Source organism: Oryctolagus cuniculus (genome assembly GCF_964237555.1).
Source record: "Oryctolagus cuniculus chromosome 16 unlocalized genomic scaffold, mOryCun1.1 SUPER_16_unloc_1, whole genome shotgun sequence".
Classification (NCBI taxonomy): Eukaryota; Metazoa; Chordata; class Mammalia; order Lagomorpha; family Leporidae; genus Oryctolagus; species Oryctolagus cuniculus.
In genome coordinates, this window is record NW_027208201.1 from 4,917,287 (window position 1) to 4,944,972 (window position 27,686).

Here is a 27,686-nt window from a genome sequence, read left to right on the forward strand (position 1 = left end):
TGGGATGCCAGTGCTGCAGTGGTGGATTAACTTACTGCACCACAGCACCGGCCCTGAGTATGTTTTCTCTCTTCTCTTCTCTTCTCTTCTCTTCTCTTCTCTTCTCTTCTCTTCTCTTCTCTTCTCTTCTCTTCTCCTCTCCTCTCCTCTCCTCTCCTCTCCTCTCCTCTCCTCTCCTCTCCTCTCCCCTCCCCTCCCCTCCCCTCCCCTCCCCTTCCCTTCCCTTCCCTTCCCTTCCCTTCCCTTCCCTTCCCTTCCCTTCTCCTCTCCTCTCCTCTCCTCTCCTCTCCTCTCCTCTCCCCTTCCCTCCCTTCCCTTCCCTTCCCTTCCCTTCCCTTCCCTTCCCTTCCCTTCCCTTCCCTTCCCTTCCCTTCCCTTCTCTTCTTGAAAATTATTTATTTATTTATTTGAGAGGTAGAGTTACAGACAGTGAGAGGAAGAGATAGAGAAAGGTCTTCCATCTATTGGCCCACTCCCTAGATGGCTGCAATGGCCAGAGGTGAGTCCATCTGAAGCCAGGAGCCAGGAGCTTCTTCTGGGTCAACCACATGGGTGCAGGGGCCCAACAACTTGGGCCATCTTCTACTGCTATCCCAGGCCATAGAAGAGAGCTATATCAGAAGAGGAGCAGCTAGGACTAGAACCAGTGCCCATATGAGATTCCAGTGCTTCAGGACAGGTATTTAACCCACTGCAATGTAGTGCTGGCCCCCTATTATTAACTTTTGACAATTTGATTGCAACATTCCTTGTGGAAAGTCTTTATAGTTTGAGTCTGTTCAGGGTTAAACGTCCTTTATCTGGATGTTCATATCTCTTTCAAGACCTAGGAGGCTGGCCGGCGCCATGGCTCAATAGGCTAATCCTCTGCCTTGTGGTGCCAGCACACTGGGTTCTAGTCCTGGTCAGAGCACCGGATTCTGTCCCAGTTGCCCCTCTTCCAGGCCAGCTCTCTGCTGTGGCCCAGGAGTGCAGTGGAGGATGTCCCAAGTGCTTGGGCCCTGCACCCCATGGGAGACCAGGATAAGCACTTGGCTCCTGTCTTCGGATCAGCGCAGTGCGCTGGCTGCAGCATGCCAACCATGGCGCCCATTGGAGGGTGAACCAATGGCAAAAGGAAGACCTTTCTCTCTGTCTCTCTCACTGTCCACTCTGCCTGTCCCCCCAAAAAAGACCTAGGAGGCTTCCAATTATTGCATTCAGGAAGTTCTCCATGGCTTTTTCCTTTAATTATTCCTGTAACAACAAATGTTTGTTACTTATTGATATCCTACATATCACACTGGCCTTTTTATGGTTTTTATGATTGTATTGTTTCAAAAACCTACTCTCAAGATCAGCAGTTTGTTTAGATGGGATGTGGAATGTCAGCTGTGTGGTTGTTACTCTGGCTTTGGTTCTTGGTGAGCCCAGGATTGTAATCTCTAAGTGATCTCTTCAGCTATGACCAATGTCAGCAGTGTCTACAAATTCTACAGTTATCCAGTCTGCAGCAGTTCATGGGGGTAGTGGTAAGATTTTGTAGTGGGTTTGAGCTTCCAAATGTGTCTGTCTTCAGGCCCCAGAGTTAGCTGTGAATTGCAGTAGAGTTTGTGATGTCAGTCCTACCTTTTTAGATTGGGAGGGACACATATGTCTTTCCCTTGTCCCAGACTTGCTGGAACTTGGCACCAGTAGCTTTGTCCCTGTAACTGGGTGATGTGAGTAGACCTTTCCCATGTTTCCTGGCAGTGTGTGGGTAATAGTGGGGCTTATAGCACCAAAAGCTCTACTTCTAGCACTGGGAAATTTGAAAGGGACCATGCAGTTAAATGCAGGCAGGATTTCACATGGTCCTGCAGGCTGTTTACAGGTGATCTAAGAACTATAGTACTAACAATCTCAGTACTGTAGTTTCTGAGCAGGAAGGATATCTTTCATAGGTCCCAGAGTAAAAGTGTAGGTTGTGGTGAGGCTTACACATTGTCAGCCAAGGACTTCCATCAGTGCAATGGAAATAGAGCATTTCCCAGGTCCCACAGGAAAAGCAAGGTACTCCCAGGGCTTATCAATAGTTGCAGTTCTGGTGCTACTGGGTGCAGCTGAGACCTAGAACCTGGGGAACAAAGCACCAAGTAGTAAGAGATGCAGAAGGGGACTTCTTAAGTTTTGGTTTTCTGGGATTGTGTATTGGCTACTTCCAGTTGGCTCCAACACAGAAAAGCTTAAGAGAATTTCCTGAGATTGTGTTGAGGGAGCATAGCTCCAGGCCTGGTGCCCTGGAAATGTGGTCCTTCCTTTGTTCTGGTTTTTTATTTTCTGTCATGGAGCAAATGTTGGCCATCTCTAGCCATCTTGAATATTACTTCTTATATTCTGAATCTCTGCAAGTTTATGGCAGGGTCATTGATTAGAGAAGTATTCACTTTATTATCTGGTACTGGAAAGATTGGCCCTGGTAAAACAACCTTGTTATGGGCTTTGGTGCCATGTGGGGAATAAGGCTGCATATGTCACTTTTTTAAAAAAAGACTTATTCATTTATTTGAAAGTCAGAGTTACACAGAGAGAGGAGAGGCAGAGAGAAAGAAAGAGAGAAAGAGAGAAAGAGAGAGAGAGAGAGGTCTTCCATCCGATGTTTCACTCCCCAATTGGCTGCAATGGCTGGAGCTGCAGTGATCCAAAGCCAGGAGCCAGGAGCTTCCTCCAGGTCTCCCACATGGGGCCAGGGCCCCAAGGACCTGGGCCATCCTCAACTGCTTTCCCAGGCCATATCAGAGAGCGGAATTGGAAGTGGAGCAACTGGATCTCAGCATAGGGGATGCCAGTGCTTCAGGCCAGGGTGTTAATCCCCTGTGCCACAGTACCAGCCCTGCCACATTTTTTTAAAAGAGGACTTTTTTTCTTTGAAGACTTATTTATTTATTTGAAAGGCAGAGTTATAGAGAGGCAGAGGCAGAGGCAGAGAAATAGAGAGCAAACAAGCGAATGAGAGAGGTCTTCCATCTGATGGTTCACTTCCCAGATGACTGCAATGGCCAGAGCTGCACCGATCCAAAGCCAGGAGCCAGGAGCTTCTTCTGGGTCTCCTACATGTGTGCAGGGCCCCAAGACCCTGGGCCATCTTCTACTGCTTTCCCAAGCCATAGCAGAGAGCTGTATCGAAAGTGGAGCAGCTGGGACTCGAACTGGAACTCATATGGGATGCTGGCATTGTAGGTGGTGGCTTTACTTGCTATGTCACAGTGCCAGCCCCAACACATGTCACTTTGATGCTTATGATCTCTGAAGGTTTTCTACCAGCTTATAGCAGTGTTTACAAGTTTACATTAGGAAACAAAGAATTCAGCTGGTCATATTTCACTTGATAGCAGGTACTACAAATAGCTCTAGAGTGAATATAACTTCACTTCAAAAAGGAAAATCATAGCAATAAGGTAAAATGGTGAAAAGTAAAAAAAAAATCATTAACGCTCTTAATTTATCATTTAAAATAATGTAAGCATTGGACAGATCTTCAAAGCCTAATTTTTGTGTTGGATCTACTTTAGGTATAACAAATAATCCTGTATATGAGCTCAAATGTTTTTGATTAAATGTTTCCATAAAGGGAACATTTATTTAGGCAATAGAAGAAAAGTTCCAGTTTCATATGTAAGAATAATGCACACAATACTGTGTGACACACATGTAAACTCATTTTTCCTAAATGGAAAACTATGCCTTTTGGGAACTGTATAAAATGCTTTATAAATATTTAAAATAAAGTGACATTATATATTAGTATTAATCCCAACATTGAAACATAAGAATAAATACAAACCTCTAGTCTCATATAACCTATGAAGAAGTGATATTTTTCATAAGATTCAAATTATGGATGAAATGTAGAAATTAGAAAAAAGTTCAGAGCAATTCGCAGGAAGTTATTTTTTTGGCAAAAAATGCATAGAATGTTCAATGTGAAATATTAAGGAAGTTCAATGAAGAGGAAAAAGGACAACAAAATGATATAATTTGGGTTTATGTCACTTAGAAGTCCTAAATCTATTATTTATACTTGTTAAACTGTAGCTATAAATAATCACTATGTTCAGTGATTATAAAGTGAATTGAAACTATGTTATTAAAAATTAAAAGTAAAAAAAGAAAGGAATAAAGGAAGAGGGAAGGAGGGAAGTGCCATGTTCTTAGAATTGTTTCTTTGAAATGCACAATATCAGTCCTCTTTATATTAATAATAAAACAGGAAAAAAGCCCCTAATCAAATGCTTATTTTCAAAGGAAATATAATTTTTAAAGATTTATTTATCTATTTGAAAACCAGAGTTACACAGAGAGAAAAGGAGAGGCAGAGAGACAGAGAGGGAGAGGCAGAGAGAGAGAGAGAGAGAGAGAGATCTTCCATCCGGTGGTTCACTTCTCAGCTGGTCGCAACAGCTGGAGCTGTGCTGATTTGAACTCAGGAGCCAGGAGATTCCTCTGAGTCTCCCACGCAGGTGCTGGGGCCCAAAGACTTGGGCTATCCTCCACGACCTTCCCAAACCATAGCAGAGAGCTGAACTGGAAGAGGAGCTGCCGGGACACAAAATGGACCCATATGAGATGCCAGCACTGTAGGCAGTGGCACCACCCAGTACACAACAGTGCTGGCCCCCAAAGTAAATATAATTTAACAAAGCTTCTTTCACAGGAGCTGATACATCAGAGTAGAAAATTGCAGAAATGGCACATGCAAAATGAATTCAGGTGAATGTGGTTAGAGAGGATAATATTTAAACAACTGGCAAATCAGTTGTCATTTAAACTCTTTCAGAACTAACAGAAAAGAAAAAGTGCATCTTGATTTCTGTCTCTGAGTAAAACTCAGATTCCATATTGGGATACATCCAGGCTTGTCTATAAAGCTCACACAGATGAGTGTGTGCGTAGGCAGTTTGCTTCTTTCTCACATCTGCACTGAAGAACTCACTCCTTTCCCTAAATATGACCTCTTCATAGGTGGTTATGGAAGAACTACCAACATGTCCTGGCTTTTCACTTTGCCATCCGGGAGATCAATAAGAATCCCCACTTACTCCCCAACATGTCCTTGGGTTTCCAATTCTACAATGGTTTTCCCAGTGATCAGTTCAATTTATGGAGCACTCTGCACTGGCTCTCAGGACAGGGTATATTTGTCCCTAACTACAACTGCAAAAAACAAGACAAATCAGTCGCCATCATTGCAGGAACCACAGCAACATTTTCTGCTGAAATTGGAACCCTTTTGGAGCTCTACAAAATCCCACAGGTATGTGTGTTCTGAATTTCAGAGAAGAATGCTTGAATGTCCCCTAACTCCATTCTCACCTGTGTCTAAAATGCAATGTGGAAGCCAAGAATACATATCCCACCGTGATTTAAAGCAGGAAAACCCTGGGTCATGAAATTATTAACAGAGGGAGGGAGAAGGAAGAAAGCGAAGGGGCAGTGAATGCTGAGTCTCCACTCAGATTCCTACCTAGGGCCAATATATCCATCCCCTACTACTGGGCTTATTGACTTCATTGTACTCACAGCTCAGTGCCTCCAAGGAAATATCCACAGCACCAAGCAGTGTCCTGTCCTGGGTGGCATCCGCAGGTGAAAGATACAGATGTGGAGATTTAAAGACCTGGACATTTACTTTTTCTTTGGGACATCACAGAGGGCCATGCCTTCCCTAAGACTGCTGAGTGTTGGAGGCTCAGTTCCAGGGAGATAGGTGTTCCCAGACTCCCTCTTCCAAACCTCTCTCACTCACCTGCACCCAATGATTTCTTCATAGGAATCCCAGTGAGTGTTCAACTATTTACAATTCCTGAAAACACAGATTGTTTTTCATAACTGTTGATTCAAGAGGCAGAAAGAATGATAGCAGAGGTCTTCCTTTCATTGCTTACTCACTGATGTGCTGGGCGTCTGGCCATTGCAGGCCCTGGTTCTATAAATTCTGTTCAGGTCTCTCATGAGGGTTAACTATTTCAATTAATCAAAACATCACAGCTGCCTCCCAGGGACTGTATTAGTTTCTCAGAGACTCTTGTGAGATACAGTACACACCATCACCAATATGGGCACATTGCCGCCAGACACATACTAGGATTCTAAGCTGGAAAAATTATTTCATGAAAAATCAGAGTGGGTAATTGTGATTTTCATAACAAGTTTTGTGGTGTTGTGAAAAGAAATGAACTTGTATATCCTAAAAGCCATACAAGTTTTGTCATAGTTTACATGCCACCTTGGTTCTGTCCCACACTGGGTGAGGATGAGGACAAGGATACTATCAGGGCCGGTGCTGTGGCTCACTTGATTAATCCTCTGCCTGCAGTCATGGCATCCCATCTGGGTGCTGGTTCTAGTCCCGGCTGCTCCTCTTCCAGTCCAGCTTTCTTCTGTGGCTCAGGAGGGCAGTGGACAATGGCCCAAGTGTTTGGGCCCCATACCTGCATGGGAGACCAGGAGGAAGCACCTGGTTCCTGGCTTTGGATTGGCATAGCTCTGGCTGTAGCAGCCATTTGGGGAGTGAACCAATGGAAGGAAGACCTTTCTGTTTCTGTTCTCTCTCTCACTGTCTAACTCTATCTGTCAAATAAATGAAAAAATAAAAAAGGTTACTATCTTGGTGATATTGCATTCAAAATTCATGCCTTCCCAGTTTGCACTGCAGAATGTGAAGAGCTCACAGGGATATTACACATTTTCATGCTATCATATCAGCTTTCTTCCAAAGGCAAAGGGCATAAGAAGCATGGTGTTCTCTGGGTGCAGAACAACAGAGTTCAGCTATCTCTAGAGCAATTTTTCTTTTTACCCAGTAACATTCTCCTCAAAGGGCTCCCTTGGAGAGAATATCTCAGCCTTACCCCAACAAAGATACTTCACAGTCATGACTACTTTGGCTTTCAGATCACCTATGGCCCTTTTGATCCTCTACTAAATGATAAAGACCGGTTTCCCTCACTCTATCAGATGGCCACCAGTGACAGCTCTGTGGTCCATGGAATGATCTCCTTGTTGCTGCATTTTGGCTGGACTTGGGTGGCGCTCTTTGTATCTGATGATATGAAAGGAGAGCAGTTCCTTCGGTACTTCGAGGCAGAGATGGTAAAGAAAGGTCTCTGTGTGGCCTTCACACAAAAGCTCCCTGCCACCAAGAGACTGTATGCCTCCACTGATATCACTTTCATGACTGGGATCAGCCTTTCTTCTGCAAATGTGCACATACTCTATGGTGAAGTAAGGAGCCTCATCAGTGTGGACTTTGCAGGAGGATACTTTTTAACTGTGGGCAAGGTGTGGATCATGGTAGCAAAGTGGGACATCGTTGTGCATGAGACATACCGTGCACTGCACTCTTTCCATGGAGGCTTCTCATTTTCACCACACAAGGGGGAAATCCCAGGCCTCAAACATTTTCTCAAGACAGTGGACCCTTCCCACTACCCAGAAGACTTTTACTTCACTAAACTATGGTTCCACATTTTCACCTGCCTACCTTCTGGGTCGCTATGTGGAGAAATAGGAGACTGCCCACCAAACACTTCCTTAGAGTTTTCCCCAGGAGACATTGACATAATGACCATATCTGACTCTAGCTATTTCATCTACAATGCTGTGTATGCAGTGGCCCATGCCCTCCATAAGATGTTTCTAGAGAAAGTAGAAATGGGATCTCTAGGAGATGCAGCTCAACCTAAGCTTCTTCCCTGGCAGGTAAACCCCCTCCAGAGCAGGGTGGGCATGGAGCCACTAATGGCATTTACACATTTTTTTACAGAAGTAGGACTCCATGGTTTTTGTCATATACTTCCAAATAAAATGTAGAAAGTTAGTGAGTCCCTCAACTAATAGAGTGAGGAGAAACCCATATGGTATCTATTCTAAACATTATTGAGGTATAAAATTTTATGTATATAGAATTGAACATATATCACACATATGTTTGTCTTAAGTTGGGTCCTCAGGGACCTCCAGACATCTTTAGTTTTAGAAAAGTGTATATCTTTAACATAAACTAGGCTTATATGTCAAATTTTTGAAACATTAAAAAATAATCTTACTGTTAAGTTTACTTTGTTGAACCCTAGAAAGAGCTCAGGTAAGAACACAACTTGTTACCATCAAAAAATCATCCTTCAGCACCACCATCCATGACAGACCCATGTTGAAGTACAAAGCTTAACTTCCATAAAGCCCCAAGTAAACCACCATCCTGGTCAATGACACATCAGAGTTCATACCTAAGTCACTTAATATAATTTACTGATTATATTACATCAGTTCTCATCCTTGTAATCAGGCAATGGTAGAATGGTTCTCTTCACTTGAACCCATGAGATGATGACGACTCAAACCCTGCAAGTCTCTCTGAAGAAGAATTCCTGAGGATAGGGAGCCTGGGAATTGACTTCTTTTTGCACATGCACTGCTACAGCATCTCTGACTGAATTCCATTTCTGGGATTTCTTCAGTCTCATTATCTTCACAATCTAGTATTTACGTGTTGTGTTCTTTTGGGGGTGTCATGTTGTCTTCCTTATTCTCTATCTTGAATTTGTTCATATGTTTTTTGGCATTTGTGGAGATAATTGTTCATTTCTTTGTTTTTTTTTTTTTTTTCTGTGGTGTCTTTCATCTTTGGACTATGTGTGTATTAGTGGAGTGTCTGCTTTCAGGGGCTACCTAGAGCTATGAAGTAGGTGTGGCCAAGAAGCTCTTTTCAATGCTCCAGTGTGAGAGCTATATCTGCAGTGACACACCCAGGTTTGCATAGTAAATCTCTCTCTCTCTCTCTCTCTCTTTTTGATCAGAGGGAAGGTTTGTTCTTGTCTGTTGGTGTAGACTCAGTTGAGTTCCTTTCCTCAAAGGAGACCAGTACCTGGGTGCTAGCCTCAGTGTGTATATTATTTGTCTGCTCTGCCACAAGGATGACACAGAGGATCTGTGCAGCCTCAGAGTAAACTCAGATTGCTGGCAATGTCACTCCCCAGGTAACCAGGCAGCCCTGATTGTGCGGAGCCCACTACAGTGACTGTCCAATGTCCCAGCCACACCCTGAGTCCTCCAATGCAGCCTCAGTGTTTTCAAATCCCAGCACACAAGCCTCCCACAGTCATGAGCACTCAGCCCCCTGTCTGTTCTCACCAGGCTCAGGAGTCTCTACTTGGCTGTTTTCTGGTACAGCTTTTATGTATGTCCAAGATGACGCCTGCTTTCTATCAGCTTGTTAGAAGGCGCAGTTGCAGGGTGATTGGGGAGAGAGAAAACATGTTCCACCTTTGTTTTTTCTCCTGTAGTTTGGCAGGCACACTATCCCCCATGGGACTCCAAGCTGGATTCCCTCTAGGCTCTTCCTGCAGCTTCTTGCCAGTGGCTTGGACTGCTGCGGTTTGGTCTCACCTCACTCTCCAGTGCTAATGCAGAGGCTCTCAGCTGCTGGGGTCCAGAGTGGTGCATGTCCTTGCTCTCCACATAGGTCCACCATGTCCCTCCAATTTGTGTAGAGTTTCCTCTGCTGTTTTCTCCCTAACTCTTCCCTGAGCCTACAGTCTTTCCACTTTTTCTTAATCTATGTTCTCCTAGACTAGAGCAGCAATCACCCTCCCTTGTCCACCATCTTAATCCCATCGCTAGCACCTAAACTTGAATGCTGTCCTTCTTACAATTATGTTTGTCCTCTAGCTTCACCCACTTCTGAAGAAAATCCAATTTAGGAACAGTGCCGGATATGATATATCCTTCCATGAAACAAGGCACGATGTGGTACAATATGATATCCAGAATATTGTGAATTTTCCTGTGGGCCTTGGGTTGATGGTCAACATTGGAAAGTTTTTCTCTAAGAGTTCACACGATCAAGCCTTGGTCATCAATGAAGAGATGATAGAATGGCCTATTGCATTCAAAGAGGTATGGATCCCTTTCAATTTCACAGACCTACATGGAGTAGATTAAGTATGAAGCCTTTACATAAGCATCAGAGTCTCACTTCATATCATGGCTTCCCAATACATAGTAATTCATATATGTATATATATATGTATATTCTAGGTAATGCATGTTGAAAGAGCTACTTGGAATAATCTGATTTATTTTTAATTTGAGCATATATATTTATGCAGATATTGAGTGAATAGAATAAAGTATAATTAATGAAAGAAATAAAGAGATCAGTGTATAGACACATAAATTCTAAGTATATCTCTCTATGTATTCTGAAGGCCTTAATCACATATGGTGGGGCCTTTATGTTCTGATGCATGATGAACACGGTGGATTATGGGTCGACTTATCATTCACCTCTTTGTAGGTCACATTTCTTTTTTTGCATTTTGCATGGTACTCAATCTTCCACATTTTATTCTTCATAACATCTTGAGGTATTGACATTAATTTGTGTTGTTTCCAAAATATGATATTTTTTTTGCATGAGCTATTTATAACAACAATGCATTGCACCCAAGTGATGTGTTTATCTCTTGAAATTAATGGCCTGCCTGAATAGAGAATTTCAGAAATGTACTAAACACAATTATTGTTTCATAACACATTCTAACCATTTCTATGTTGACCTGATTTTTTCAGTTACTCTCAGTAGTATGCCTCCATATCATGTCTTTTGTTTCTTTTATCTGTGATGTAAAATATTCCAATCAACTAAGTATGAGTTCATGGTCAAAGAGTTCTTAGACTTTCTAGTTTCCAGAACCATTGCTATATAGAAACCCACATTAAACATATTTTGGATATAGTGGTTCAATAAGAAGAGATAAATGGCAGAGGATGTTAGCAGGTGATGTGTGAAATAAAAGTGATTAACTGCATTTGTAATATTTGCTACATGTTGATAAAGTACAATGATACCACAGAAGCTCCAAATTAGCTGCCTAGGTAATGATGACATGGCAGGCATAAGAGGAGACACAGTGATGACCTTCATTTTTTTTCATGGAAAGAAGGAATTACAATATAAGTTTACTCTTGTACAAAAAATTTGAAATCTATGCGTCCAAGGGATATTCTTTTTTTTAACTTCATTTAATGAATATAAATTTCCAAAGTACAGCTTATCGATTACAATGGCTTCCCCCCATAACGTCCCTCCCACCGCAACCCTCCCCTCTCCCACTCCCTCTCCCCTTCCATTCACATCAAGATTCATTTTCAATTCTCTTTATCTACAGAAGATCAGTTTAGTATACATTAAGTAAAGATTTCAACAGTTTGCTCCCACACAGAAACACAAAGTGAAATATACTGTTTGAGTACTCATTATAGCATTAAGTCTCAATGTACAGCATGCTAAGGACAGAGATCCTACATGAGGAGCGAGTGCACAGTGACTCCTGTTGTTGACTTTACAAATTGACACTCTTGTTTATGGCCTCAGTAATCTCCCCATGCTCCAGTCATGAGTTTCCAAGGCTATGGAAGCCTTTTGAGTTCTCCGACTCTTATCTTGTTTAGACAAGGTCATAGTCAAAGTGGAGGTTCTCTCCTCCCTTCAGAGAAAGGTACCTCCTTCTTTGATGGCCCTGTTCTTTCCACTGGGATCTCACTCACAGAGATCTTTTTGCCAGAGTGTCTTGGCTTTCCATGCCTGAAATACTCTCATGGGCTTTTCAGCCAGATCAGATGCCTTTAGGGCTGATTCTGAGGCCAGAATGCTGTTTAGGACATCTGCTATTCTATGAGTCTGCTGAGTATCTCGCTTCCCATGTTGGATCACTCTCCCCTTTATTTATTCTATCGGTTAGTACTAGGAGGTACTAGACTTGTTTAACACAGTGATGACCTTCAACTGAAGGTCACATTTTCTTTTTCTTTTTTTTCCTTTTTTTTACAGGCAGAGTTAGAGAGAGAGAGAGAGAGAGAGAGAGAGAGAGAGAGAATGGTCTTACTTCCTTTGGTTCACTCCCCAAATGGCCACTACAGTTGGTGCACCATGATGCACCGGATCCGAAGTCAGGAACCAGGTGCTTCTTCCTGGTCTCCCATGTGGGTGCAGGGCCCAAGCACTTGGGCCATCTTCCAATGCCTTCCTGGGCCACAGCAGAGAGCTGGACTGGAAGAGGAGCAACCCGGACAGAATGGGCACCCCAACTGGGACTAGAACCCAGGGAAGCAGCACCACAGGCAGAGGATTAGCCTAGTGAGCTGTGGCACCAGCCAGGTCATATTTTCTGTTGTGTGTGTGGGGGGAAGTATTGAAATTCCATTAAAGTAATAATATGCAAAATCAAGATGAATGTTTCTCTTTTCATTTCAGACTCCTCAATCTGTGTGTAGCCAGAGCTGTGGCCCAGGATTCAGGAAAGTGCCACAGGAAGGAAGACCTGTCTGCTGCTATACTTGCACTTTTTGCACAGACAGAGACATTTCCAATCAGACAGGTAGAAACTGTATCCATTCCTACTGATAACTCCACTGTCATAATTATACTACTCAGCCAAAAGAAAGAATAAAATCCAGTCTTTTGCAACAACATTGATGCCACTGGAAGACATTATGCTTAGTGAAATAATTCAGCCCCCAAATGACAACTATCATCATATGTTTTCTCTGATATACAGTAGTTAATATAGAATACAAAAAAGCATTGTATAAGAATGAAATTGACTTCTTAGGGTTTCATTATATTTTTAGCTCTTTTGTATACCCCTGTGGAACAGTGTACTATTTCTACATTTTACTTCTGGAATATTATGGCTAATGGTGCATTAAGCCTGTGGTTCTAAAGTAATTGAATTTATATTATTGCAAAAGTTAAATGAAAAGTAGGAAGGAGGAGTATTCTGGGAGGGAAGGGAGGAGGGAAGTATGGTTACCACCTTAGAGTTGTTTCTATGAAATATATGAAATATGTTCTCTTTACATTGATAACAATGTAAAAAAAGGAAAAGCAACCCAAGAATATTTGTAATGGGATTGCAGTGAACCATTGCTATGAATACATATAATCACTCGCTATCTCCACACATCTATTTTATGATGCTATGTTTACCACATTATGTGTAGACTGGTATATGGTGGCACTCATCTTATTGGGCTCAAAAGTGCTATTGATTTGACAAGACATCTTATTTTACCCTCCAGTTCTGGGAGAGGCAGCCCTAATCTGAGCTCTTCTAGTGGACCATGCTTAGATCCAAGCAAGACATGTAAAAAGCATCACCACCAAGTTTTGTTATGCTTGCTTAGATGAGCAAATCCATGTATTTTCATGCACAAATACAATGTACAAGGCTGGTGCAAGTTGATACAGAAGTATTTTATTATTTTTGTGCCATATCCTTAATATTGTGCAGTGTGAAATATGAAGACAGAATATCATAATACAGGATGCAGTTTGTCATCATTAAACAATTAACATTTAAGGAATTATCTATCAAAGACAAATATATATAATTATGTGAACTGGATAAACACTACTTAGAAAATGCTTCCATTATTCAAAGTACAGAGTAGATAATAGTTTCTATTACTCCAAAAATAATCCTTCAATGACCATTAATGCAGCAGTAGAAATCATTTAATTTTTCACACTTTAGAGAGGGAGCAGATTTTTCCGGTGTAAAGATTATAACAAAACTTATCAGAGTGATGTGCTATACCCATTAAGTATATGAAACAAGAAAGAAAAATAAATTATAATCATATGGGAATTCATAGTTCATCGTATGGGTGCTTATTTGTGTCCAGAATGTCTGAGACAAAAGCCTGGAGCACCTGCTGATTCTAGGAAGAGAGCATTCTCCCTGGATTTGGAATACAGACTTACCCTAGTGCCTGTTGGTATATGATAGAGGCAGTCTGTTCTCAAAGTGGCAGTGCAAAGGTGACCACTTTCCTAAACAGAACAAGTCAGCAATTCAGTGTCAGTGTTGAGTCTCTCTTTTTCCTCAGATGCAGAGCAGTGCATCCCGTGTGCAGATCACGAGTACCCAAACATGGAGAGAAACCGCTGCCTCCCCAAGCTGGTGACCTTCTTAGCGTTTGAGGAATCCCTTGGGATGGCTCTGGCCTGCATGGCTCTGTGCTTCTCTGTCCTCACAGCTGCCATCCTCTGGGTCTTTGTGAAGCACCGAGACACTCCCATCGTCAAGGCCAATAACAGGACCCTCAGGTACATCCTGCGCATCACCCTCCTCCTGTGCTTCCTCTGCTCCTTACTCTTCCTTGGCCGTCCTAACACAGCCACCTGCCTTCTCCAGCAAATAACATTTGGCCTTGTGTTCACAGTGGCTGTTTCCACCGTGCTGGCCAAGACCATCACTGTGATTCTGGCCTTCAAAGTTACAAAACCTGGAAGAACTATCAGGCGATTGCTGGTATCAGGAGCTTCTAACTCTGTCATTCCTATCTGTTTCCTGATCCAACTGGCTCTTTGTGGCATCTGGCTTGGGACTTCTCCTCCCTTTATTGACACAGATGCACACTCTGAGCATGGCCACATCATCCTGGTGTGCAACAAGGGTTCAGCCACTGCCTTCTACTGTGTCCTGGGCTACCTGGGCTCCTTGGCCCTGGCCAGCTTCACTGTGGCTTTCCTAGCCAGGAACCTGCCTGACACATTCAATGAAGCCAAGTTCCTGACGTTCAGCATGCTGGTGTTCTGCAGTGTCTGGGTGACCTTCCTGCCTGTCTACCACAGCACCAAGGGGAAGGTCATGGTGGCCGTGGAGGTCTTCTCCATCTTGGCCTCCAGTGCAGGGCTCCTGGGCTGCATCTTCCTCCCCAAGTGCTACATTATTCTCTTAAGACCAGAAAGGAATTCTTTGAAAGGCTTAAAGAAAAGAGCAAGTTCTAAGGGATTCTAAAAATTTCCACTTGTTTTCCTGTCACATGTTCGGGGTTTAGGACCAAGAATGCAGGCCGAGTAGCAATCCAGATATATGAAGGAGCTAAAATGGATTTTTCCTTTATAAATGACTTGTTAGTTGGAGGTTTAGCCTAGCAAACTGAGCTCATGGCATCTATTTCTGGCTCTGGTTTTGGCCCCTGACCTGGACTTTTGAGTCCTGGGGGCCCTCGGAAGGAAGTGGTGAATCTTCATGTAACTTGGTCCTGGCACCCATGTGAAAATCCAGGGTCTGACTCCCTGTTGTTGGTTGTAACCTCAGCCCAGGTGCAAGCATTGGGGGTGTAGATGTGTGAAGCATAGGATAGGAGGTCTCTTGGTCTCTATCACTAACCTTCTGTTTCTCTCCATCTCAGAGTTAGTAATGGAATTTAGGGGAAATTTTAAATTGAGTAAAAATGAATCATGCTTTAAATGAAACCTCTGATGGCCATCAAGGCTACAACAGCAAGGTTATTTTTTAAAAAGATTATTTATTTATTAATTTGACATGCGGAATTACAGACAGTGAGAGGGAGAGACTGAGTGAAAGTTCATCCTTCCATTGATTCGCCCCCCAAATGGCCGCTACCGGCAGAGCTAGCCTGATCCAAAGCCAGGAGCCAGGTGCTTCTTCCTTGTCTCCTATGTGGGTTCAGGGCTGAAGCACTTGGGCCATCCTCCACTGCCCTCCTGGGCCACAGAAGAGAGCTGGACTGGAAGAGGAGCAAATGGGAGTAGAACCCGATGCCCATATGGGATTCTGGTGCCGCAGGTGGAGGATTAACCAAGTGAGCCACTGCACCTGTCCCCAGTAATGTTATTTTATATTTAATAGCTATCCCTGAAATGGTGGAGACTGAATTAATTTCTATTTATTTATTAATGTGCAGACAATGTAAGTGTTCTTATTTGCTAAGACATCTAATTAACATGCTTCACATCCTGTTTCCCCTGGCTGTTGAATGTTTGTCATTTATTTGTTGGCATTGTGATTTAAGTGAGATTTCTTTCCCAGATATAGGAGCTGGTAGGTCATGCAGTATTCCACTGTGGGTATACCCTGTTTTCCAAAAAAATCTTAATAAATACTCATTGTTGAGCTATTTTGAAATGGTATCTTTATCACACATACATGGGATATTGATTTGCACATGTGAATGACTCAGTAACTATATGTTCTTCAGTCAAAATACTGGTTATGTTATTCCCTTGTTTTAATTTTTCTTTTGCAATAGCATATGGGGGCAGAATGCTGTTTGATTGATGTGAAATTCTTACAAATTGAAACATTTTTAAATTGTTCATGCAACCAATCGTCTCCTTCAGTTCCCTCCTTCCCTCCTTCCCTCCTTCCCTCCTTCCCTCCTTCTCTCCTTCCTTCCTTCCTTCCTTCCTTCCTTCCTTCCTTCCTTCCTTCCTTCCTTTTTTCCTTCCTTCCTTTCAAGGGAGTAGTGCACTTCCATTTTGATTATGGCCTTGTTTAAATAAGGTCAGAGTTTGTGAACTCTAGAGGCTTCCATAGCCTTGGCAGCTCATGGCAAATGTTTTGGGTGATCACCAATGTCATAAATAAGAGTATCAATTGTTAAATCAACAACAGGAGTCACTGTTCACTTACTCCCCATGTAGGACCTCCATCCTTAATGTATTGTACTATGAGAATCAACAGTAAAATTAGTCTTTAAAGAGTACTTTATATTTTGTATGTGTGCATGTGTGTGTTGCAAACTGTTGAACTCTTTCCTTAGTATAGAGTTGATCTTCTGTATATAAAGATAATTGAAAATGAACCTTGATGAAGAATGGGGTGGTAGAGGGATAGGAGCAGGGATGGTTTGGGGATGGGAGGTCGGGTATGGGTGGAAGAACCGCTATAATCCAAAAGTTGTACTTTGGAAATTTATATTTATTAAATAAAAAGCTTTCTAGTCAGTATGTGGCATAGGAGTGTGGCTTCATTCAATTGGATCCAGATTCCAAACACATCCACATTGCAGTATGCGTCTTTCATTCCTTTTTTAAAAGTGTAGTTTTCCATTTTACTGATTTTCATCATTCTTTTTTTTAGACAGGCAGAGTTGGAGAGAGAGAGAGAGAGAGAGAGAGAGAAAGGTCTTCCTTCCATTGGTTCACTTCCCAAATGGCTCTTACGGCTGGCATGCCGTGCTGATCCGAAGCCAGGAACCAGGTACTTCCTCCTGGTCTCCCATGTGGGTACAGGCACCAAGCACTTGGGCCATTCTCCACTGCCTTGCCGGGCCACAGCAGAGAGCTGGACTGGAAGAGGAGCAACCGAGACTAGAAGCTGGCGCCCATATGGGATGCCAGTGCTGCTGGCAGAGGATTATCCAAGTAAGCCATGGAGCCACCCTGATTTTCATCATTCTGTTTTGCAGTTTTCTTTTTTTTTTTCTTTTGCTGAACCTAATATTTGTTTTGTTATTTTTGTGATAACATAGTTTTAGTTTGCATTATATTCAAAGACTTAATGCTCCAACAAAGAAAATGTTCAACAAATAAGCAAGAAGACCATAGTTCTGCAAGAATATAGGCCAGGGCTATAAACACATGGTTTGGTCCAGGCATTCTGAACCATCTTCATTCTAGAATGCTTCCTGGTCCTCCAAAATTTTCTTGCTTTGGTAACCTTTGAAAAATATGTGTTAGTGGCTGGCGCCATGGCTCAATAGGCTAATCCTCTGCCTGCAGTGCCGAACATGAGTTTCTCTCTCTCTGCTCACCTCTCAAAGGTGAGCAAAACAAAGAGCAGGTGCCATTTTAGTCATTCATAAAAGCTGCGTGACCTTACGGCTGTGCCCGCCCACAAAAAAGCTGACTCTGGGAGTGTGTGTGTGAAATAATAGGAGATTAGGACCTAATCAATGTGTAATGTGTGGAGCTAATGAACTGAGACTGTGAAAAAGAGACGGTGGGTGAGAGAACTCACAGAGTTCACGTGAGTACTCCCCAGAGACGCTACAAGTCGGTAACCTTGGCAACCCAGGGAGAGACTGCAGGAGAATTTGAGCTCACACTGAGAGCAGCACAGATTCCCTCTGTGGTCCTTGGAAAAGAGCAGGCAAATGTTATACCCACAGGAGCCAGAGATCAGAAGCTGAGTACCTAAAATTCCACTCAGCTGTGTGGAATTACTTCCCTTCTAAATAAAAAAAAATAAGATTTACCAAGCCTAACCTGGCAGTGTCACCTTTGGCACACCCTTAATCCTCAGGAACCAAACAGAGCTCTCTGGCCACACCCATCTCAAGCCTCTAAGGCTGCATCAAAGCAGACAGCCCACTTAAAACAGGCATAGTATAACAAGAAAAAAAATACCACAGTGAGGGAAGAAGAATCCAAAGAATAACTCTACAATGCCAAGCAACAAATGCAGAATCTGAGGAAACCAGAACAAGGAAGACATTATGATGCCCCCGAAAGAACAAGACACCTCAAGCCAAGATTATGAAGATGATGAGATGGAAGAAATGCAAGATACAGATTTCAAAAAATTTATAAGAACATTTAGAAGTTTCCAAAAACAAATGCTTGAGCTACATAAATCCTTACTGGACAGGATAGAAAATCTCTCTTGTGAAAATGAAATCTCAAGGAGGAGTCAAAATGAAAGGAAGAATCTAGTAGAACAGGAAAGCGTGATAGTGAGGAGAAATCAAAATGAAATGAAAAATTCAATAGATCAAATGACAAACACATTAGAGAGCCTTAAAAATAGAATGGGTGAAGCAGAAGAGAGAATGTCGGACTTAGAAGACAGAGAACAGGAAATTATACAGTCAAAGCAAAGGAAAGAAGAGGAAATTAGAAATCTAAAAATATTGTTGGGAATCTACAGGTTAGAATTAAAAAACCCAACATTCGGGTTCTAGGAGTTCCTGAAGGCATGGAGAGAGAGAAAGGATTAGAAGGCCTTTTTAGTGAGATACTAGCAAAGAACTTCCAGGGTTTGGTGAAGGACAGAGACATCCTAGTACAGGAAGCTCATAAAAGCCCAAATAAACATGACCAAAAAGATCCTCACCACGACACGTTGTAATTAAACTCACCACAGTGAAACATAAAGAAAAGATCCTAAAATGTGCAAGAGAGAAACGTCAGATTACTCTCAGAGGATCTCCAATTAGACTCACAGCTGACTTCTCATCAGAAACCCTACAGGCTAGAAGGTAATGGTGAGACATAGCCCAGGTACTAAGAGAGAAAAATTGCCAGCCCAGAATATTATATCCTGCAAAGCTCTCATTTGTGAATGAAGGTGAAATCAAGACCTTTTATAGCAAACAGAAATTGAAAGCATTTGTTGCTACTCTTCCAGCTGTGCAAAAGATGCTGAAAGATGCGTTACACACAGAAACACAGAAACACGGTCATCAATATGAAACCTTACAGCAAAATATCACAGGAAGTTCAAAGCATATATTAGAAAATATCTTTGGAAATGCAGGGCAAAGTTACTGCTTATCAATAGTCACATTGAATGTTAACAGCTTCAACTGTCCAGTGAAAAGACACAGATTGACCGATTGGGTTAAGGAACAAAACCCATGTATTTGCGGGTTCAAGTCCTGGCTGTTCCACTTCCTGTTCAGCTCTCTGCTGTGGATTGGGAAAGCAATAAAGGGTGGCCCAAGTCCTTGGGCCCCTGCACCCACGTGGGAGACCTGGAGGGGGCTCCTGGCTCCTGGCTTTGGATCAGCGCAGCTCTGGCCATTGCAGTCATCTGGGAGGTGAACCAGCGGAGGAAGACCTCTCTGTCTCTCTCTGTCTCTCCCGCTCTCTGTAACTCTTTCAAATAAAATAATCTTTAAAAAAAAAAGGACTGGATCTTATAAAAAAAAGTCACATTGAATGTTAACAGCTTTAACTGTCCAGTTAAAAGACACGGATTGACTGATTGGGTTAAGGAACAAAACCCATGTATTTGTTACTTACAAGAAACACATCTTTCCAATAAAGATGCATATAGACTGAAAATGAAAGGCTGGAAAAAGATACAGCATGCAAACAGAAATGAAAAAAGTCATCATAGCCATCTTAATATCAGACAAAATAAACTTTAACACAAAAACTGTTAAGAGAGACAAAGAGGGGCACTATATGATGATTAAGGGATCAATTCAACAGGAAGATATAATGATTATCAATGTATATGCACCTAATTACAGGGCACCATTTTATTTAAAAGATTTGTTAAGGGACTTAAAGGGAGACTTCGACTCCAATACAATACTGGGGAACTTAAATACTCCACTTTCAGAAATAGACAGATCAACCAGACAGAAGATCAACAAGTATACAGTAGATTTAAATGACACTATAGCCCAAATGGATCTAACAGAAATATAGAACTTTTCATCCTACTCTTGAAGAATTTACATTCTTCTCAGTAGTACATGGAACCTACTCTAGGATTGACCACATACTAGGCCATAAAGCAAGTCTCAGCAAATTCAAAAGAATTAGAATCATACGATGCAGATTCTCAGACCATAGGGGAATGAAGTTGGAAATTCAAAACTTAGGAATCCCTAGAGCATATGCGTTCACACCCAAGCTGAACAACATGCTCCTGAATGAACAATGGGTCATAGAAGAAATCAAAAGAGAAATCAAAAACTTTCTGGAAGTACATGAGGATAAAGACACAACATACCAAAACTTATGGGATACAGCAAAAGCAGTGTTAAGAGGAAAGTTTATAGCAATAGCTGCCTACGTCAAGAAATTCGAAAGGCACCAAATAGATGAGCTTTCACTGCATCTCAAGGATCTAGAAAAACTGCAGTGAATTTGACCCAAATCTAGTAGGTGAAGAGAAATAATTAAAATCAGAGAAGAAATCAATAGGATTGAATCCAAAAAAAATTACAAAAGATCAGCCAAATGAGGAGCTAATTTTTGAAAAAATAAACAAAATTGACATCCCATTGGCCCAACTAACTAAAAAAAGAAAAGACCCAAATCAATAAAAATCAGAGATGAAAAATGAAATGTAACAACAGACACCACAGAAATAAAAAGAATCATCAGAAATTACTACAAGGACTTGTATGGCAGCAAACAGGGAAATCTATTAGAAATGGATAGATTCCTGGACACATGCAACCTACCTTAATTGAAGCAGGAAGACTTAGAAAACATAAATAGACCCATAACCGAGACAGAAATTGAAACAGTAATAAAGGCCCTCCCTACAAAGAAAAGCCCAGGACCAGATGGATTCCTGCTGAATTTTACCAGACATTTAAAGAAGAACTAACTCCATCTCCTCAAACTATTCAGAAGAATCGAAAAAAATGGAATCCTTCCAAATTCTTTCTATGAAGCCAGCATCACCTCAATTCCTAAGGCAGAAAAAGATGCAGCATTGAAGGAGAATTACAGACCACTATCCCTGATGAACATAGATGCAAAAATCCTCAATAAAATTCTTGCCAATAGAATGCAACAACACATCAGAAAGATCATCCACCCAGACCAGGTGGTATTTATCCCTGGTATGCAGGGATGGTTCAATGTTCGCAAATCAATCAATGTGATACACCACATTAACAGACTGCAGAAGAAAAAAACATGTGAATATCTCAATAGGTGCAGAGAAAGCATTCGAAAAAATACAACACCCTTTCATGATGAAAACTCTAAGCAAATTGGATATAGAAGGAACATTCCTCAATGCAATCAAAGCAATTTATAAAAACCCATGGCAGCATCCTATTGAATGGGTTAAGTTGGAAGCTTTTCCACTGAGATTTGCTACCAGAGAGAGATGCCCACTCTCACCACTGCTATTTAACATAGTTCTGGAAGTTTTAGCCAGAGCCATCAGACAAGAAAAAGAAATGAAAGGGATAGAAATTGGGAAGGAAGAACTCAAACTATCCCTCTTTGCAGATGATATGATTCATTATTTAGGGGATGCAAAGAACTCTATTAAGAGACTATTGGCACTCATAGAAGAGTTTGGCAAAGTAGCAGGATATAAAAGCAATGCACAAAAATCAACAGCCTTTGTATACACAGGTAATGCCACAGCCGAGAAAGAACTGCTAAGATCAATCCCATTCACAATAGCTACAAAAACAAATACCTTGGAATAAACATAACCAAGGACGTTAAAGATCTCTACGATGAGAATTATGAATTTTAAAGAAAGAAATAGAAGAAGATTCCAAAAAAAAGAAAAATCTTCCATGCTCATGGATTGGAAGAATCAATATCATCAAAATGTCCATTCTCCCAACACCAATTTACAGTTTCAATGCAATCCCAATCAAGATACCAACGGCATTCTTCACAGATGTAGAAAAAATGATGCTGAAAATAATATGTAGGCACAGGAGTCCTTGAATAGCTAAAACAATCTTTTACAACTAAAAGGAAGCCGGAGGCATCACAATACCAGATTTCAGGACATACTACAGGGCAGTTGTCATCAAAACAGCATGGTACTGGTACAGAAACAGATGGATAGACCAATGGAACAGAATAGAAACACCAGAAATCAACCGAAACACCTACAGCCAACTCATATTTGATCAAGGATCTAAAACCAATTCCTGAGGCAAACACAGTCTATTCAATAAATGGTGCTGGGAAAACTGGATTTCCATGTGCAGAAGCATGAAGCAAGACCCCTACCTTTCACCTTACAGAAAATTCCACTCAACATGGATTAAAGACCTAAATCTTTGATCCGGCACCATCAAATTATTAGAGAGCTTTGGAGAAACCCTGCAAGATATAGGTACAGGGAAATACTTCTTGGAAAAGACCCCAGAGGCACAGGCAGTGAAAGCCAAAATCAACTATTGGGATTGCATCAAATTGAGAAGTTTCTGTACTGCAAAAAAAAAAACAGTCAGGAGAGTGAAGAGACAACCGACAGAATGGGAAAAAATATTTGCAAACTATGCTATAGATAACGGATTAATAAAAAGAATCTACAAAGAAATCAAGAAACTCCACAACATCAAAACAAACCACCCACTTGAGAGATCGTTCAAGGACTTCAGTAGACGTTTTTCAAAAGAGGAAATTTAAATGGCTAACAGGCACATGAAAAAATGTCGAAGATCACTAGCAATCAGGGAAATGCAAATGAAAACCACAATGAGTTTTCACCTCACTCCAGTTAGAATGGCTCACATACAGAAATCTACCAACAACAGATGCTACTGAGGATGTGGAGAAAAAGGGACACTAACCCGCTGTTGGTGGGAATGCAAACTGGTTAAGCCCCTATGGAAGTCAGACTGGAGATTCCTCAGAAACCTGAAGATAACCCTACCATTCAACCCAGCCATCCCACTCCTTGGAATTTACCCAATGGAAATGAAATTGGCAAACAAAAAAGCTGTCTGCACATTAATGTTCATTGCAGCTCAATTCACAATAGACGTGGAACCAACCCAAATGCCCATCAACAGTAGACTGGATAAAGAAATTATGGGATATGTACTCTACAGAATACTATACAGCAGTAGAGAACAATGAAACCCGGTCATTTGCAACAAAATGTAGGAATCTGGAAAACATTGTGCTGAGTTAATTAAGCCAATCCCAGAGGGACAAATATCATATGTTCTCCCTGATCAGTGACAGCTAACCGAGCACCAACAAGGAATCCTGTTGAAGTGAAAGGGACACTATGAGAAACAGTGACTTGATCAGCCCTTGTCCTGACTGTTGATGTACAATGTAATACTTCATCCATTTTAGTATTTTTTTTGTTCTAGCTAATACTAGTGGTTGAACTCTGTAATTAACACACATTTAGTCTTAGGTGTTGAAATTTAACTGAAAAGTGATCCCTGTTAAATATAAGAGTGGGAATATGAGAGGGAGGAGATGTACAATCTGGGATATGCTCAATCGAACTTGCCTCAAATGGTAGAGTTAGAAACATACCAGGGGATTCCATTACAATCCCATCAAGATTGCATGTACTGAGTCCATCTCACTAGTCCAAGTGATCAATTTCAGTTCAGAATTAATCACACTGATAGGTCTAAGAGTCAAAGGGATCACACAAATGAGACTAGTGTCTGCGAATACTAACTGATAGAATAAAAAAGGAAGAGAATGATCCAACATGAGAAGTGGGTTACACAGCAGACGCATAGAATGGCAGATGTCCTAAACAGCACTCTGGCCTCAGAATCAACCCTTAAGGCATTCGGATCTGGCTGAAAAGCCCATGAGATTATTTTAGGCATGGAAAGCCAAGACACTCTGGAAAAAAAAAACCTAAATGAAAGATCTCTGCAAGTGAGATCCCAGTGGAAAGAACAGGTCTTCAAAGAAGGAGGTACCTTTCTCTGAAGGGAGGAGAGAACTTCCACTTTGACTATGACCTTGTCTAAATAAGATCGAAGTCGGCGAACTCAAAAGGCTTCCATAGCCTTGTCAACTCTTGACTAGATCCTAGGGAGATTACTGATGCCATAAACAAGAATGTCAAATTGTTAAGTCAACAACAGGAGTCACTGTGTACTTACTCCTCATGTGGGATCTCTGTCCTTAATGTGTTTTCCACTGTGAATTAATGCTATAACTGTACTGAAAGAGTATTTTCACTTTATGTTCTGTGTGGGCACAAACTGATGAAATCTTTACTTAGTATCTACTAAATCAATATATATATATATATATAAAGATAATTGAAAAATGAATCTTGATGTGAATGGAATGGGAGAGGGAGCGGGAGATGGGAGGGGTATGAGTGGGAGGGAAGTTATGGCGGGGAGGAAAGCCATTGTAATCCATAAACTGTACATTGGAAATTTATATTTACTAAATAAAAGTTTAAAAAAATAAAAAAAGAAAAATAGTAAGTTTGCCCTTCCATTTTCCCAAAGATATTTCTAATCATATGCTTTGAACTTCCTGTGATCTTTTCTTGGGATGTGTTCTTCCTTGAACTTCTTTCATACTGATGGCCGTGTTTCTGTGTATAATACATCTTTAAGCATCTTTTGCAGGGCTGGACGAGTGGCCACAAAGTTTTTCAATTTCTGTTTGCTATGAAAGGTCTTTATTTCAGCTTCATTCACAAATGAGAGCTTTGCAGGATATAATATTCTGGGCTGGCTGGTTTTTTTTTTTCTCTTAATACCTTGGCTGTATCTGGCCATTCCCTTCTATTCTGTAGGGTTTCTGATGAGAAGTCTGCTGTGAGTCGAATTGGAGATCCTCTGAGAGTAATCTGACATTTCTCTCTTGCACATTTTAGAATTTTTTCTTTATATTTCATTGTGGTGAGTTTGATGCCAATGTGTCGTGGTGAGTATCTCTTTTGGTGAGTTTGTTGGGGATTCTATGAGCTTCCTGTACTTGGATGTCTCTGTCCCTCTCCACACCGGGGATGTTTTCTGTTAGTATCTCACTAAAAAGGCCTTCTAATCCTTTCTCTCTCTCTATGCCTTCACGAACTCCTAGAACCCAAATGTTGGGTTTTTAAATTCTAATCTGTAGATTCCCAAGAATATTTTTTAGATTTCTAATTTCCTCTCCTTTTCTTTGGTTTGACTGTATACTTTCCTGTGCTCTGTCTTCCTTTTTTAAACTTTTATTTAATGAATATAAATTTCCAAAGTACAGCTTATGGATTACAATGGCTTTCCCCCCCATAACTTCCCTCCCACGCGCAACCTTCCCCTTTCTCTCTCCCTCCCCCCTTCCATTCACATCAAGATTCATTTTCAATTCTCTTTATATACAGAAGATCAGTTTAGCATATATTAACTAAAGATTTCAACAGTTTGCACTCACGAAGAAACACAAAGTGTAAAATAGTGTTTGAATACTAGTTATAGCGTTAAATCACAATGTACAGCACATTAAGGACAGAGATCCTACATGGGAAGTAAGTGCACAGTGACTTCTGTTGTTGACTTAACAAATTGACACTCTTGTTTATGGCCTCAGTAATCACCCTAGGCTCTTGTCATGAGTCGCCAAGGCTATGGAAGTCTTTTGAGTTTGACAACTCTGATCTTATTTGACCAGGTCATAGTCAAAGTGGAAGTTCTCTCCTCCCTTCAGAGAAAGGTACCTCCTTCTTTGATGACCTGTTCTTTCCACTGGGACCTCACTCACGGAGAACTTTCATTTAGGTGTTTTTTTTAACCTTTATTTAATGAATATAAATTTACAAAGTACAGAATATGGATTACAATGGCTTCCCCCCCATAATGTCCCTCCCACCCACAACCCTCCCCTTTCCCATTCCCTCTCCCCTTCCATTCACATGAAGATTCATTTTCATTTCTCTTTATATACAGAAGATCAGTTTAGCATACATTAAGTAAAGATTTGTCTTCTAAGTCTGATATTCTTTTTCTGCTTCACTGACTCTGTTTTTAAGGCTCTCAAATGCATTTGTCATTTGATCTATTGTATTCCTCATTTCATTTTGCTTTCTCTTCAATATCACCATTTCTTGTTCTACTAGATTCTTCTCCTTTCATTTTGATTCCTCCTTAAGCTTTCATTTTTTACTGTTTTTTTTAAATTTTTTATATTTATATTTTATTTTATTTAATGAACATAAATTTCCAAAGTACAGCTTATGGATTACAATAGCTTCCCCCCCATAACTTCCCTCCCACCCACTTGAGAGAGATTTTCTATCCTGTCCAGTAAGGATTTATGTAGCTTAAGCATTTGTTTTTGAGAATTTCGAAATTTTTTTTTTATTTTTTTATTTTTTTAACTTTTATTTAATGAATATATATTTCCAAAGTACGATTTATAGATTACAATGGCTTCCCCCACATACCGTCCCTCCCACCCACTACCCTCCCCTTTCCCACTCCCTCTCCCCTCCATTCACATCAAGATTCATTTTCGATTATCTTAATATACAGAAGATCAGCTTAGTATACATTAAGTAAGGATTTCAACAGTTTGCTCTCAAACAGAAACATAAAGTGAAAAATAATAGATGATTTTTTTTTAAATGATGATGAAATCAGATCAGACCTATTGTCATGTTTAATCCCAGTGAGAGTCAAGTTGGGAATTGATAATTTTTTTTTTTACAGAAGATCAGTTTAGTGTACATTAAGTAAAGATTTCAACAGTTTGCACCCCCATAGAAACACAAAGTGAAATATATTGTTTGAGTACTCGTTACAGCATTACATCTCAATACACAGCACATTAAGGACAGAGATCCTACATGAGGAGTAAGTGCACAGTGACTCCTGTTGTTGACTTTACCAATTGACACTCCTGTCTATGGCATCAGTAATCTCCCTATGCTCCAGTCATGAGATTCCAAGGCTATGGAAGCCCTCTGAGTTCTCCGATTCTTATCTTGTTTAGACAAGGTCATAGTCAAAGTGGAGGTTCTCTCCTCCCTTCAGAGAAAGGTACCTCCTTCTTTGAAGACCTGTTCTTTCCACTGGGATCTCACTCACGGAGATCTTTTGCCAGAGTGTCTTGGCTTTCCATGCCTGAAATACTCTCATGGGCTTTTCAGCCAGATCTGAATGCCTTTAGGGCTGATTCTGAGGCCAGAGTGCTATTTAGGACATCTGCCATTCTATGAGTCTGCTGAGTATCTCACTTCCCATGTTGGATCACTCTCCCCTTTTATATTTTATTGGTTAATATGAGTAGGTACTAGACTTGTTTATGTGCTCCCTTTGACTCTTAGTCCTTTCATTATGATCAATTGTGAACTGAAATTGATCACTTGGACTAGTGAGATGGCATTGGTACATGCCACCTTGATGGGATTGAATTGGAATCCCCTGGTATGTTTCTAACTCTGCCATTTGGGGTAAGTTAGCTTGAGCATGTCCCAAAT

General features: G+C 41.0%; 2 protein-coding genes across 3 annotated transcripts in view; both read left to right on the forward strand.

The window, feature by feature from the left end:
- Positions 1-14,890, forward strand: part of LOC100341492 (vomeronasal type-2 receptor 116) — a 42,365-nt gene extending 27,475 nt beyond the window's left edge. Inside the window, exons 3-6 of one of the 2 annotated variants that reach the window (XM_070067567.1) lie at positions 4,981-5,272; positions 9,688-9,915; positions 12,275-12,398; positions 13,912-14,890. In XM_070067567.1, coding sequence (XP_069923668.1) covers positions 4,981-5,272; positions 9,688-9,915; positions 12,275-12,398; positions 13,912-14,825 — 1,558 coding nt within the window. In that variant the 3' untranslated portion in view covers positions 14,826-14,890. Of the gene's footprint in view, positions 1-4,980; positions 5,273-9,687; positions 9,916-12,274; positions 12,788-13,911 lie in introns of those variants that run through there. The other variant, XR_011385732.1, reaches the window with a different exon arrangement.
- LOC138847778 (vomeronasal type-2 receptor 116-like) lies at positions 6,569-7,830 on the forward strand. The gene has a single exon (XM_070067574.1). The coding sequence runs from the start codon at positions 6,709-6,711 to the stop codon at positions 7,828-7,830; it is 1,122 nt and encodes a 373-aa protein (XP_069923675.1). The 5' UTR covers positions 6,569-6,708.
- Positions 14,891-27,686: the final 12,796 nt, after the last annotated feature.

What these genes read in the sequence shown, in the direction of transcription:
- LOC138847778 (XM_070067574.1), top strand. Translation starts at nt 6,709, where the DNA reads ATGCTATCATATCAGCTTTCTTCCAAAGGCAAAGGGCATAAGAAGCAT.